Source organism: Typopeltis vanoorti, chromosome 8 (assembly GCF_054136105.1).
Source record: "Typopeltis vanoorti isolate ZY-2024b chromosome 8, IOZ_Tvanoo_1.0, whole genome shotgun sequence".
NCBI classification, from domain to species: Eukaryota; Metazoa; Arthropoda; class Arachnida; order Uropygi; family Thelyphonidae; genus Typopeltis; species Typopeltis vanoorti.
In genome coordinates this window covers 111774376-111790285 of record NC_143556.1, presented here as the reverse complement: position 1 = coordinate 111790285, position 15910 = coordinate 111774376, and the positions used below count along the sequence as shown (strand labels likewise).

Sequence of the window (15910 nt, the reverse complement as noted above, 5' to 3'; positions counted from 1 at the left end):
ATAAATGACTTGTATGATTTATTTAGTGAAATTAAATTGTTCTGTTATTACTATGAAGTTAGTTTTCTTTATGTCCAGAGCTACTACACTTGTCCATAAAAGTTAAACAAACCTAGTAAAGGCGGGAAACATTTGAAGATCAGGTCACGATCACAAAGTACAAAAATTTTATTGAGAAGAGTGAATGCTGACTGACTTCTAACTCCCTGGTTTTAATATCAATTTATCCTAGGACTCAAAGTGGGGCAGCTTGACCAAATAAATTTCTTTCAGTTTAAAAAGGGGAGATAGAACCAGAGCTGAGACAAAGAAGTTGGCGTCCACCATTAGCAATTCTTTGTCTCACATGACCTCAGCTTCATTCTTGTCATAGGTACGGCCATAAGGGTTATTGAGAATTAAGAATAAGAAATTGTAAGAGAAAGTCGACATGACACCACCAAACAGTTGGCTGCATATTATCAGATATTTCACAGTCAGCAGTGTGGAAGGTGTTGCATGATTAAGTGCATCTATTCTGCATACAGCATTTTAAAGCTCTGCAACTTCCAGATTATGAGCATTGAAGAGGAGTTCTGAAATGGCTGTTGCAGTTGAAGGCAGGGTATACACAAAACATGATTCATACAGAATGAGATTTTAAATAGTTATACCTAAAATATATGGAATGATGAATCTTATTCATTTGAACAATTCCACAGCAGTGTACAATGCTTGGACAAAATAATTGGTAATCTTTTCTTGGAAATTATCAGCTATTGTCTCAAACATCAGCATCTGCTATTAGTTTAATTGAAAAAAATAACAACTACTGACCAACATACTATTGACAATGTGGTAGACAACGTGGATGCTGAAGGATGAGACACCTGCTCATTCTGTTTAAGATATCAAGCACAATGTTTGCACAACTGTTATCCATAATGATGGATAGGATGGAACAGAGATGTGTGACATTTATGATTTCTATCTGTAGAGCATTCGTTATGTCCAACAATGTGATATACAGAAAAAACTGTGGAATATCCATGAAGCACCTGGGGCAACAATTACAGCATGCCTGACTCCATCAAAAGACTATGATTTATTGGCACAACAAGGTTTAATTATGAAATGAAAATGATAAATGGTGTGAACGTCTTTTGTAAACCATATGTAACTGACATTGCTGTTCTGTACACAGATAATAAACTTTGGGGCATCGCCCAGTTAAACAAAGCCCCATTGTTTTCACCAGGGAACCAGGGCAAACAGTGAAAAGTCAGCTACTGGAACAAATCCTAAAACCCACCCCAACTCAACATCACCAGAGTTCAAGATTGGTACTATCAACATAAGAAGCCTGAATGGCAAAGAAATTAAGCTAGCTGAGGAATTGAAAAAGTACCAGATCGACATAATAAGGGGTGATTGAAACAAAAAAGACAAAAATTGGCGAGATTTTTCTGAGCAATAAATACAAAATGTTATATTCAGGCAATGACAGTCGAGGAAAAGAAGGAGTAGCCATAGTATTCAACACTAAATATGAGGCTAATTCTTGAATGGCAGGCAGTCTCGAGTAGAGTGATGTGGGCAAACATGAGAATGGGGAACTGGATAATGAGACTTATTTGTGCCTATGGTCCAACAAAAGGTTCTCCTAAGGTAGAAGTGGAGGAATTTTTTGAGGCTTTAGAAAAAGCAACTGACACAACGAAAAAGTAAAAGTTGGTCCTTGTTGGGGATCTAAATAGCAGAGTAGGAAATGATTGTGAGACATACAAAAATATTTTGGGAAAATTTGGAGAAAAGAGCAAAGCTAATAATAATGGCAAATACCTGTTGGATTTCTGCTCAGAACATGGACTGGTTATTATTAACACAATGCTCCAACATAAAAGTGTGCAAAAATTTGAATGGAGAGAAGAGGCAAAGAATAAGAAAAGTCTCATTGACAGTGATATTTTCCCACTGGTGAAGGACACCAGACTGTACAGAGGATTTGAAATTGGAAGTGATCACCATTTAGTCTTCAGCAGGATAAAATTGAATTTCATATTGAAAAGAAGAACATGTAAAAAAGTTTTAAAGAGAATAAAAGTTGATCAGCTCTCAGATGTGAACTGTAGACTAAAATACACAAATATTATTCAAGAAAAAAATGAAAGAGTTTGAGAGCAAGAACCAAACCTTGAAGATTCACTGAAGAAACAATCCCTGAAGAAAACACTGATTGATTCAGCCAGAGAAGCAAGAAGCATTTGGTGAGATTGTGTGCAAGGATAGAAAAATCAGAATTCCATGGTGGACACAGGAAGTTAAAGAGGCAGTGAAGGAAAAGAAGAAAGCATATCAAAAGTTCCTAGCAAATAAGTCAGCTTTTACTCTTACAGAATATAGGGACAAATGTAAGAAAGCTAAACAGTGTTTAAAACTAGCTAAACAAAAGTCATGGGAGGACTTTGGCAAGAATATAGAAAATAAATATCAAGAAGGTGGCCAGATATTCTGGAGGTTGTTGAAGTAGCTCAGAAATGGAGGAAAAATTGCTGTAAAAGGAACATGTAAAAAGTGACATGAAAACAGGAGAAAAAGATATCCCTGAAGTATGGAGTAATTACTTTGAAAAACTGCTAAATGAAACAAGCAGTGATGACAGCACAGTGGTAAAAAACACTGACCAGGCATGCAGTCAGGAATACATACTCATACTTGAAGAAGAAAAAGCCATCAACAGCATGAAATGTTGAAAGGCAGCAGGAGTAGATGATATTTGACCAGAAATGCTGAAGTATGGGGTATAAAAGTTGTACAGTGGCTGCACTGCATAGTTCAGAAGGCTTGGACAGAGGGACAAATTCCAGATAATTGGAGTAGAGCTCTTATAATACCCATATATAAAAAGGGAGATAAAAACTGAATGTGAGGATTACAGAGGCATTTCATTACTGAGTGTTCCTGGTAAGATATATGCAAGTATACTTGAGAAACGGTTGAGAAGAATTGTGGAAGGAAAGCTTGGTGAAGAACAAGCTGGATTCAGGCCAAATAGAGGCTGTCAGGATCAGTTCTTCACTCTACGACAAATAGTCGAGAAATCATGGGAATATAACAAAGATCTGTATTTAAGTTTTGTCGATTTGAAAAAGGCATATGAGAAGGAGCCAAGAGAGAAGCTATTCAATACGCTACAGTTATATGGTGTCAATGGGGCATTATATCAAGCAATACTTAGTCTTTATTTGAGTTGTAAATCAGCAGTTAGAATTGAAGGAAGTTCAGGAAGATGGTTTAATGTTAAATCTGGTATCAGACAAGGATGTCTTCTCTTATTCATTATCTATATGGATCACATTATGAAGGAAAGTGGTATTAAACCTGATATCAAAACTGGAGGCGTTGATCTCAGTTCTTTGCTTTATGCGGATGATGTTATACTTCTAAACAAATCCGCTACAAGTCTGCAAGATTCCCTGACTAAATTGAATAACTGTTGTAATAGATACGGTATGAAGATCAGCATTAAAAGACAAAGACAATGAAAATAGGCAGAAACATTTAAAATATCAACTGCATTGTGAATGGAGAACTTATAGAACAAGTAAAACATTTCCTCTACTTAGGAATGATTTGTAGTGAAGATGGTAAGTTAAATATGGAAATATAATAAATTTAGTTTAATCCTTTATCCAAGTGTGAGCAAACAAAGTTTGCGCCTGAAAGTATCTTCAGGACTGAGGTAAGGTGGTACACACCAGGACAACTCGTTGCAAAGGTGGAGCAAGCTACCAATAGCTTGCTCCACCTCCTTTGCCCTGGTGTGTACCACCTTACCTCAGTCCTGAAGATACTTTCAGGCGCAAACTTTGTTTGCTCACACTTGGATAAAGGATTAAACTAAATTTATTATATTCTAACCAAGTGAAAAATAAACTTTCAACATCTTTCTCTAAATCCAGAGTAATTTATTAAAAATGGGTGGCACACCATTTGGCAACTTCTATAGGTAGAGATGACCTTCGAATGCTTCTGCCTTGTATTTCAGCTTGGGCCTGGCTCCCACTGAAGAGACCTCAATAAAGGTCGAAACTAGTCTGGGTAGTGGCCCTTCCATTAATGCATAACATTAGACATATCCGCAAGGAGATGTGTTTTGCATTATAGGAGATACTGAGACAGGAGTATTGGTAGCTTGCTCCACCTTTGCAACGAGTTGCCCTGGTGTGTACCACCTTACCTCAGTCCTGAAGATACTTTCAGGCGCAAACTTTGTTTGCTCACACTTGGATAAAGGATTAAACTAAATTTATTATATTCTAACCAAGTGAAAAATAAACTTTAAATATGGAAATAGACAACAGACTCAACAAAGCTAGTATGGCAGGAAGTCAAATGAATAAATTTATTTGGAATAAGAGAGAAATGAGCCAAAACACTAAATTAGTGGTATACAAGATAGTGTTTAAACCAATTTTAACTTATGGATCTGAGAGCTGGATTAGAAGAAAAACACTTGACCAAAGACTAGAGACCGCAGATATGAGTCCTGAGAAAGATTAGAGGAATGAACAGATGGCATCAATGGCAATATCATATTAAAAACAAGGATATTAGGAAAGAACTTGATATTGAAAAATTTGATATTGTCAGCATCCAGGAATGCATTGGCAGAGCTAATCTCGGGTGGTAGGGTCACTTAAGCAGAATTGGAGAGGAAAGATTAGCAAAAACAAGTGTTCTCTGCAAGGTTGGCAGGAAAAAACCAGAGGAAGACCAAGATATAGGTGGATTGATACAGTAAAAAGTGCCTTAGAAAACAGAAATATAAGATCTAATAATATTGGAGTCTTGACATTTAACAGACTGATTTGGAGGAAAATTGTAGATAGGAAGTTAGTAATGAGGTAATTTTTTTCATGTAGTACTATCATATCGTGTACACCCCTTGAGGGTACATGGCAGGAATTTGATGAGGGTACATGGCAGAAAATACTCTAATTCATGCAAAATATGACATTCTAATGCAAATTAAGATTTCAAAACCAGTTTATGCCAATCGACTGTTTTGTTTCAAATTGTTATAGTATTTTTAGGCCACTAATCTGATTCAGTTTTTCATTATATTTGTGCCACTAAAGAGCTGCTCATGCACAAAAGTAAAGCATCTCTCAGCCAAGCCTTCCTGCCATCCAACCTGTTACCACAAAACTCTAGAGACAAGTACTGTTGCCTCAAAAGCATAATCCAATTATGTAAAAAATAATTTTTTTAAATATATATATTTCTTTTAAAAAGTCTTCATATCTCAGTCAGTTTTAACAATGCCCTCTGAATGGAAAGACTGAGATTGGATCCCATCTTGGATCATTTGGCTTATTAAACTGAAGGTAATTTAGCTAGTCTTATACAAGGGTGGCAGTCTCTCCTATGCAAAACCAGCTAAAAGAACACAAACTGTCAACCATAATACACTATGAAAATACAATTAACCACCCAATCAGAGCAGTGGCGTATTTAGGTATTTACCGCCCCTAGGCCCGCAGAAAGTGCTGCCCCTCATATTTAATGAACATTTTGATTACGTGCATAACCTATTTATATCGTAAATTTGTAATATGACTCATCCAAAATGTCCTAGAATATACTACGCCTTGCAGCTCACTCGCCGAAGGTATTTATCACGTCCTTGTAGTCCAGTGCCCTTGTAATATCGCTCTCAATTTGTAGGACTACCAAGTTGCTGAGCCTTTCTTCTGTCATAGTTTTCTATGGTAGTCCTTCAACCTTTTGAGGGCAGAAAACAATAGTTCAGCTGAGCAATTTGTTGCCATCTTACACAAAAAAATCGTAACAGCAGTGTCCAGATTAGGATATATACACTGTAGGGCTTCCTGTCAAATTTTCTGTAAAAGTTGTAGGAATGTATTTATTTCTAGGCCACTTGATTTCAGGTGCTGTCTGTCAGACATTCGTTTACAAATTCAGGTTCAATATCAGTCGAAAAGTGTTCTTGAAGTTTTTTTGCTCCTTTTATGACGTCGTTTTCACATATCACATGCACTGTTGTGAGAAACCGGAACTCCTTCGAGAGGTTTTCATATGACACTTTTCTTCGATCCAATTCGAATGAGAGAATTGTGTCATAAGTATCAGTAACTGACTGATGGATTGTATTCGTCTTCATTTTCGTTACTTTCATCTGCACTGCCGTCAAAAAACCTGGTGGGCTTTTTCTCTTCATACAAGTCAACTCCATAAAGTTTCTTGCCCTGTTCTTCATAGGATTCATAGAGTAACTCTAGTGCTTGGAAATATTCTTCAAAGGACCCATACAGTTCACACACAGTTCCTATATCAATGTTTACACTTTGTAATTTCTTGCTTGTGGCATTCATTCTTGCAAGAATATCACCCCATAGGCAGATCATGATCCCAGCCTCCAGTGACTCAAGTTGCCGTAGAATCCTACTTGCTTCACATCAAGTAACTTTCTTCTGGATGGTGTCATTTTCAATTTCAGACAAAGTGGAAATTATTTCCTTCCATCCCTCATGAAGACTCTGACAGGCATCATCACGAGCTGACCAACGAGTAGGCGAAGGACATTTGATTACTTTTGCAGAAGTTTCCAGGTGCTTTCTTGGGACACTCCACTGATGTGTTGAAGATGTGAAAAAAAGTACAGTTTCTGAAGGACAACAAAAAATGCAGAAGAGTACTGACAGGATTCGGCAGCGCAAGTACCAATTAGAGACAGAGAATGTCCAGCGCACGGTGTGAATTCTGTCAATGGATTTATTTCAAGAATTCTTGCTTGCAGTCCTGTGTACTTGCCTGACATGTTACTAGCATTAGTATATGCCTGCCCTCTGCTATTTGCTACGTCAATTCCAAGCTCATTTAGCAAAGTCAAAACCGTGTCTTGTAACTCTTGAGATTTGTGACTTATGTTAGGAATGAAATGCTCCACAGGAGTTCCATGTTCTTTCACATATCATACAATGAAGGATAGTTGATCAACATGAGACAAGTCTGGTGTTGAGTCAACACTTATGGAATAGTACTTAGCTATTTTAAGTTCTTCGACAATAAATTTTATTACTTTCTCGCCCATTATTTTAATAAATTCCTCATAGGTGGCAAAGGAAAGATAGGAAACAAAACCTTTTCCTTTTTCCCACTTTTGGCAATGTGCTCAGCAAGAAAGGGGTCAAATTCACCAATTAACTCTAGACACATCATTACATTTCCATTATGCACAGAACCGAAAATGTCATCCTTTCCCTCAAAGCAAGTCCTCTACTGACCAATGTGTTTACAACTGCAACTACTCGTTTTAACACTGCCTTCCTTTACTTAATTTCTTCTTCCAGTTGCTGAGTTATTTGTAAGTCAATTCTCCCTGCAAGATTTGCTCTTTGTTGAAACAAAGAGCAAATCTTGAAACAAAGAGCAAATATGAAGTCTGATAGCTCTGAAGAGCTATCAGACTTCATATGACTAGTTGCTCTCTTGTGATGACTCACTCGTGCTTCTGCATTTTTCCAGTCATTAAATCCACTGACAAAGTGACTATCGTCAACTCCCCCCTCCATCAAAAGGCAATGAGGTGCACAGAAGATGTTTCCGGTACCAGGTACCGGAAGAGAGTAAACAAGAAAATCTCTTATTATTTTTTTGCCATTAATCAGATTCTCTCAATGAGTTTCTTCGAAACATATCTTACTTTGCCAGGATAAGCGCTGTGATTTTGAAAGATCACTGTCTAAATTTTGTGGAAACCTATTAACTGTGATATATGCGCATGTTACATCATTTAGAATACACTCAGCTTGGTAATTACTCACTATCACTTGTGCTGCCAAATTGTTGGGATTTGTTGTTGTAAGCAAGTCATTTGAAACAGATTCAGTTTTCGTCTCCTCAACCATTTCTTGTTCTTTTTCCAAATCACAATTACTATTAGCAGATACCGACGCAAAAAAAACTATCCAGTTTTCTTGTCTTTGATACTACTTCATTAATTTTTGCTTCCTTTTCTTTGCTCCTCTTATATTCACTACCACTAAGTCACTCATGTTTTAAAATTTAAATAGTAATCTAAAGCACACAGTAAGTATCGGAATGATTTACACAATTTATAACTTTTTAAAAGCAAAACAATAAAACAGTATTACCTCCACTGTGATGATAACATATGACAAGGGCACTGAAAGCTCTAAAAATAATTTCAGATTTAGCACATCTTAACTGCCACAAAGATATCAGGATACTGAACTAAAGAGTTGAAGGAAGGGCAACAATTAACAATCTTAATTTGAATTCGAAATAATAAAGAAGGAAAAGTTGTTACAGTTAGTAAGAATAATACCGACATGAAATTAATTAGCATCGATCTTTCCTGACCGCGATCCCTATTGCCTTTGTGTCAAGTTACTGACAACAATACAGTAACTTTCTGTGCATGTGTCTCAGTTTGTATAGTTATGCAGAATCTGATTTACATGCCAATATGCTTGCAGACTAAACTTACAAATGAGGAAAAGAAAAATATTTCTTTACTTGTGAGTAGATGCAGCATATAAGGAACATGTTATAATTACAAAAATGAAAGCCTGGAAGTTTCCGCAGCCCCTCAAAATTTGCCACTTTAGGCCCGGGCCTATAGCTAAATACATCACTGAATCAGAGCAGTAATTAGGTTTCTAAGAAACCAAGTTACTTGGCCATGACAGATCACTGATTTTAACATGCAAGAAGAAAAGAATTTAAAAAAACCTTAGCCCAACTGATAATGCTGATGTATTATAGCCTTATTACGACTTTTCATGGGTGGGAGTCGCATAAAAAAATTACTTCCCAAGCTGAAGAAAATGCAGCAAAATATGACTTTTGATGATGGTAAAACTCTCTATGCCCTTATCTTCTTAGATGCAGCATGCCTAAATGACTGCATTTGCATCAAATGCAGTCATATGACAACTAATCTTTTGAAATTAATAAAAATAACTTTCTGAATCAAATTAGATGTAGCATGCCTAACTGACTAGTCAGTATCTCCTCCGTTTGAGGATAAAGCAGTAAAGAGATTTTGTAAGCCAGCCACTAGAAGGTACATAAAATCAAACCCAATGGAAACATCATGAAGGGCTCTCCAATCATCTAAGAAATAATCCGATTATCCTTTTTAACACACCAGAATTCATGAAAAAATACACTTTTATTTATAGGATTACTATTAAAAAACAGTATGGAAATGATCAGAGAAAATCATATTCATTTTACAGTAGCCGAGTTGAGAGTTAGTGCAGATAGGTCAATATACTATGATCTAATATGTGACCTAATAATTGAATACTGAAGTTGTCAAATTTCATAAAATCCATCCAGAGCAAAATTTTGATATATATATATATATAGATGGATAAAATGAATATATTAGTGTTTAGAATTTTTGAGAGAAAACGCCTAAAAAAATTGATAACATACTGTTGCCTGAAGCAACAAATTAGATCAAGTCCTTTTTATCCATTCCTCCTTTACAAAGTAAACTCTATAAAGGAAACTAAACACTTTCTTCACTTCTAAGAATGAAAAATATAATTTTAACAAAAATAAATAAATAAATAAATAGAACCAATATAAGAAAATAATGAAAAATACAAAAGAGAACAAAACATACTACATGCATTCCATATTATGTCAGCTGAGTGCCAATGATAATTATAAGACAATAAGCATATTATCAAACTTTTACTAGTATTACGTAATTATTAGCATGACAACCATTAGCACAATAACTCTTATACTTACACAGATATCATCCAAGGAAAAATAACTGTGGTAACCTTTTAGCTGCTCAAATAACTGCAAAATTCTGGTCTTACATGTATGCATAATAGACAATGCTGAAGAACCACAATTAAGAACAGATATAGTAGGTTTTTTTCTAAGCAGATCAAGTATAAAAACTAATATAGCTGAATCTATATCCATAATTAGTTGATCTTCACTTAACACAAATATCAAAGCAGAAGCACAGAGTGAAAGTACCTAAAAGGAAATTTGATAAACAAATGTCATATTTCAAAGAATAGTTGAAGATACACATTTCACAGAAAATAAGTTACCAGTATTTTATAGTATTTTTGAATCATAATGTGAAATAAATCTTGTCTATTGTATTGCTAAAAGAGGTATGGTTTTTTTTTTTTTTTTTTTTTTTGCAAACCTAAACATCAAAATTCCTTAATTACATACTTACACTCTTACCATTATATTATTATGTTAAATGAATCCACCAACTAGAGTTGATGAAAGAATGACACTAGTTCACTTCAGTTATATTTACTTTTATGTAAGCCGATGAATAATTACAATTACATGCATACTTATTTAATTAGCATAAATATAAAATAAAGCAGAGCATTTCATTAAATTTGAAAACTAGTGTTATCAAAAATATACAACAGACTACACAGGTACAACAGCAGCCAGGAACAGTAATGAACCACTAAGTAGTTTAACACATGTTACTTAGTACTATCTACATAAGAAGCCTGAATAGCAAAGAAATGGAGCTGAGGAATTAGATAAGTACCAGATCGACATAATAGGGGTGACAAACAAAAAAGACAAAAACTGGTGAGATCTTTCTGAGCAATAAATAAAAAATGTTATATTCAGGCAATGACAATCAAGGAAAAGAAGGAGTAGCCATAGTATTCAACACAAAATACGAGGCTCATCTTCTTGAATGGCAGGCAGTGTCAAGTAGAGTGATTTGGGCAAATATCAGAATGGGGAACTGGACAATGAGACTTATTTATGCCTATGGTCCCACAGAAGGTTCTACTAAGGTAGAAGTTGAGGAATTTTTTGAGGCTCTAGAGAAAGCTACTGACACAATGAAAAAGGAAAAGTTGGTCCCTGTTGGAGATCTAAATAGCAGAGTAGGAAGTGATTGTCAGACATACAAAAATGTTTTGGGAAAATTTGGAGAAAAGAGCAAAGCTAATAATAATGGCAAATACCTGTTGAATTTCTGCTCAGGACATGGACTGATTATTACTAACACCATGTTCCAACATAAAAATGTGCACACATTCACATGGAGAGAAGAGGCAAGGAATAAGAAAAGTCTCATTGACTATGTTATTGTTTATAGTGATGTTTTCTCCCTGGTGCAGGACACCAGAGTGTACAGAGGATTTGAAATTGGAAGTGATCACTGTTTAGTCTTGATCAGGATAAAATTGAATTTCATATTGAAAAGAATGACATGTAAGAAAGTTTTAAAGCGAATAAAGTTGAGCAGCTCTCAGATGTGTGAACTGTAGACTAAAATAAACAAAGATTATTGAAGGAAAAATGAAAGATTTTGAGAACAGGAACCAAATCTTGGAGATTCAGTGGCAAGCCTTGAAGAAAACCCTGATTGATTCAGCTAGAGAGACATGTGGTGAAGTTGTCTGCAAGGATAGAAAAATTAGAACTGCATGGTGGACACAGGAAGTTAAAGAGGCAGTGAAGGAAAAGATGAAAGCATATCAAAAGTTCCTAGTAAATAAGTCAGCTTGTGCTCTTAGAGAATACAGAGACAAATGTAAGAAAGTTAAACAGTGTGTAAAACTAGCTAAACAAAAGTCATGGGAGGACTTTGGCAAGAACATAGAAAATAAATATCAAGAAGGTGGTAAAATATTCTGGAGGTTGTTGAATGGAAGAAAGAGTGCTGTAAAAGAAGTTAGAGATGATAAAGGTGAAATGAAAACGGGAGAAAAGGATATCCTTGAAGTATGGAGTAATTACTTTGAAATTGTGCTAAATGAAACAAGCAGTGATGACAGCACAGTGGTAAAAAAAAAAAAAAACACTGACCAGGCATGCAGTCACGAATACATATCCATACTTGAAGTAGAAAAAGCCATCAAAGGCTTGAATTGTGGAAAGGCAGCAGGAGTAGATATTCAACCAGAAATGCTGAAGTATGGTGGTATAAAAGTCTTACAGTGGGTGCACTGCATAGTTCAGAATGCCTGGACAGCAGGACGAATTCCCAATGATTGGAGTAGAGCTCTCATAGTACTTGTATATATAAAGGGAAATAAAACTGAATGTGAGAATTACAGAGGTGTGTTCCTGGTAAGATATATGCAAGTATACTTGAGAAACGGTTGAGCAGAATTGTGGAAGAAAAGCTTGGTGAAGAACAAGCTGGATTCAGGTTAAATAGAGGCTGTCAGGATCGGATCAGATCTTCACTTTACGACAAATAGTGGAGAAATCATGGGAATATAACAAAGATCTGTATTTAAGTTTTGTAGATCTGAAAAGGCATATGACAAGGTGCCAAGAGAGAAGCAATTTAATACGCTACAGTTAAATGGTGTCAATGGGCATTATATCAAACAATACTTAGTCTATATTTGAGTTGTAAGTCAGCAGTTAGAATTGAAGGAAGTACAGGAAGATGGTTTAATGTTAAATCTGGTGTGAGACAAGGATGTACATTATCCCCTCTGTTATTCATTATCTATATGGATCACATTATGAAGGAAAGTGGTATTAAACATGATATCAAAATTGGAGATGTTGATGTCAGCTGTTTGCTTTATGTGGACGATGTTATACTTCTAAATAAATCTGCTACAAGTCTGCAAGATTCTCTGACTAAATTGAATAACTGTTGTAATAGATATGGTATGAAGGTCAGCAATAAAAAGACAAAGACAATGAAAATAGGCAGAGTCATTGAAAATGTCAACTGTGTTGTGAATGGAGAACCTGTGGAACAAGTAAAACATTTCAGCTACTTAGGCACGATTTTTAGTGAAGATGGTAAATTAAATATGGAAATAGACAACAGAATCAACATAGCTGGTAGGTAGGAAGTCAATTGAATAAATTCATATGGAATAAGAAAGAAATTAGTCAGAACACTAAATTAGCTGTATACAAGACAGTGTTCAAACTAGTTTTAACTTATGGATCTGAGAGCTGGGCCAGAAGTAAAACACTTGACCAAAGACTAGAGACCGCAGATATGAGAGTCCTGAGAAAGAGGTGTGAACAGATGTCATGAATGGCAATATCATATTAAAAACGAGAATATTAGGAAAGAACTTGACATTGTCAGCATCCAGGAATGCATTAGCAGAGCTAATCTCAGGTGGTATGGTCACTTAAACAGAATGGGCGAGGAAAGATTAGCAAAACAAGTGTTCTCTGCCAAGTTGTCAAGAAAACGACCCAGAGGAAGACCAAGATATAGGTCGATTAATACGGTAAAAAGCGCCTTAGACAATAGAAATATAAGATCTGGTAATGTTGGAGTCTTGACCAGTAACAGACTGATTTGGAGGAAAATTGTAGATAGGAAGTTAGCAATGATGTAAATTTTTCATGTAGTACTATAATATCCTGTACACCCCTTGAGGGTACATGGCAGGAATTTGATGATGATGATGACTTAAGAGATGAGACTGTAGTGCTCTGACTGGCTTCTTTGTGGAGGTGAATAGTGATGAGCTCAGAATCTTTTGACGTATAGTACCAACTGCCATATTCTTAGTAATCTCATATATGTTCACATTACTTGAAAGGTTCAATATCATAGTACCTTCAGAAAAGTCTTCGGAATATTGATCTATGGAACATTTTAGTGTGCCAGCTCTAAATGTTGTCTTAAAATCTTTGCTAATTTTTCATTGGGGTCTTAATTTAAAGTGCAATGGTAGTGTCAACAAACTTGAGTTTTTGTGGGTAAGGTATTCTGAGTACAAGTGCATTTCTAAATAACTATATAATAGGTTTAAAAAAAAAAATGTAACATTTTGGTTAAAGGTAAATTAGTTATTGCACTTAATTCCTATAAGGCTGCATTGTAGATATTAATTTCTTTGGTTCTATTAGCATCTTAATGATACCATGTTTTTGTGTAGGAAGATGTCATGCGACAATACTGTGTATGTGGATTTTCTGTGTGATGTGCAAGAATCAGGTAGATTAGTAAAAAAAAAATCATTCCTTTTTCAAGTGAAGTGCTAGAACTCCACCAGAAATGTGTGTTGTAGTGTTCACACATAAGTGAGTCATCAGCTCTCAGTAAAAATGAAAATGTGTAAGATGACTAACCTATGCAGAGTCTAGCAAGAACAACTTCCTCTCTTCTGTTTCTCCATTGACTTGACTTCCAGTGCTTAATTTCAGGCTTAATCTTGTGCAATTTATTTGTCAGAGCTTCCTGCCACTGGATTATTAACTTTCTGTATATGGAAGTGACAAACAGTACCTGGAAAATGTATAAGTTAATCTAGCTGCATTTGCAGTCTCATTTCTCTTAATTTCAATATGGCCAAAAATCCAACACAGCTGAATTTCAAAATTAAAGACATTCAATTTGTACAACAGCTTTAGAACCTTGTAAAACAACAGACGTGTATTGTATACAGGAGATAAGATGGCCCATATAGAAATCCATGAGTCTGCATAAATCATACACTTTTGACAGCAGTTTTCTCTTATATGCACGAACTGAACTGAATGCATCTCTGCTGTATAATTACTGCAATTAAGTGAGAACTGATAGGATATGATAAAGTCCGGAAATACAGTAGCAGCACAACCAACTGAGGTCTCAAATTTTGATCCATTAGTATAGAGAAGGAAATCAGAATGCTCTGCTATATACATATTAAATAACTGAATGCAGACAGACAGTGGAGTGTCAGACTTCTTTAGTTGGAATAGTGAAATGTTAAAAAGGGTAGGAAATCTGCAATGCAGGAATGCTGTTATATTTGGGGCAGATGAGGTTGCTAATTCATGTCAATAGCTTGCATAATCTCTTTAACATGCATATCCAAAGGATGTATGGATGCGCGACATACGTGATGTTGAATTCTTCAAATGCGGAGTAAAGATGCTAGTCCATGTAGGATGCTCTGGAAGAGGCTTTATTTTTAGAGCATAATTAAGAAACAACTGTTTCCATCCATTCATTTTAGAAATTATGGACTTTACAACTGTATTATAAATAACTATTTTAATTTCCTGACGTTTTGACCTTCATATTAAGGTCATCATCTGGAGTATATACAAATATACAAGGACAAGCTGAGTTACGTTTCACACAGTATGCTAAAGAGACAATGATTTGATCAACGGTTATTCTACTGGCATGACCTCTAGTGAAAATATAATAATAAATCTTCAAAGCACTGTTTTTTTAGAGTATTAATGACACTAGTTTTTGTGTTGGGTGGTGGTATGTATATATATTGGCCAGTATGTATCGATTTCCAGTAAACAGTGAAGGAAAGACTGCCAGAAGGAAGACAAGTGTATCTAGGAACAGAAGTGTGTTCTGCTTTTCAATCTCAATTGTGAACAATATGCATTTGTGTTGTTTGTTTAGGTGGCTAAGGAAAGTGTCTAGTGTCTGGGGCCAGATAGCGAAAATATCATCAACGTACCTAAGCCAGACTTTGAGTTTTAAAGGAGAGGAATCTAAAGCATGTTGCTCAAAATGTCATATAAAAGTTGGCAATGGGGGGGGGGGGAATAATGGCAAGCCCAAGGTTGTGCCTTCTTTTAGTAGGTAGAAAGCGTTTTGCCATACAAAATAACCATAATACATATGCAAAGAGCACCATGATATCTGGAGGGAATTTGTCCTGTAAAAGAAGGATTGTATCACTGATTGGGACATAAAGAGGGCAGAGACATCAAAACTGACTAATAAATCATCTTTTTCTAATGTAATGTCTTTGATTATGTTTATGAAGTGTTGTGTTTCTGATATAGGAGGGTGAATGACCTACCAACTCCTTGAGTGTTGATGCTAATTTCTTGGCTAGGTGATCATTTGGGGTGTCTATACCTTCGACTATCAACCGGAGTGGTGTGTTTTGTTTGTGCATCTTTG

General features: G+C 35.6%; 1 protein-coding gene across 4 annotated transcripts in view; it reads right to left on the bottom strand.

Moving 5' to 3' along the window:
* The window catches only part of LOC150104286 (wings apart-like protein homolog), a 401535-nt gene that overhangs the window by 160820 nt on the left and 224805 nt on the right, over positions 1 to 15910 (bottom strand). For 3 of the 4 annotated variants that reach the window (XM_090396897.1, XM_090396894.1, XM_090396895.1), the window contains one exon: positions 9796 to 10035. The exons of the other annotated variant lie outside the window; for it this stretch is intronic. In XM_090396897.1, coding sequence (XP_090253023.1) covers positions 9796 to 10035 — 240 coding nt within the window. The remainder of the gene's footprint in view (positions 1 to 9795; positions 10036 to 15910) is intronic. 4 annotated transcript variants of the gene reach the window in all.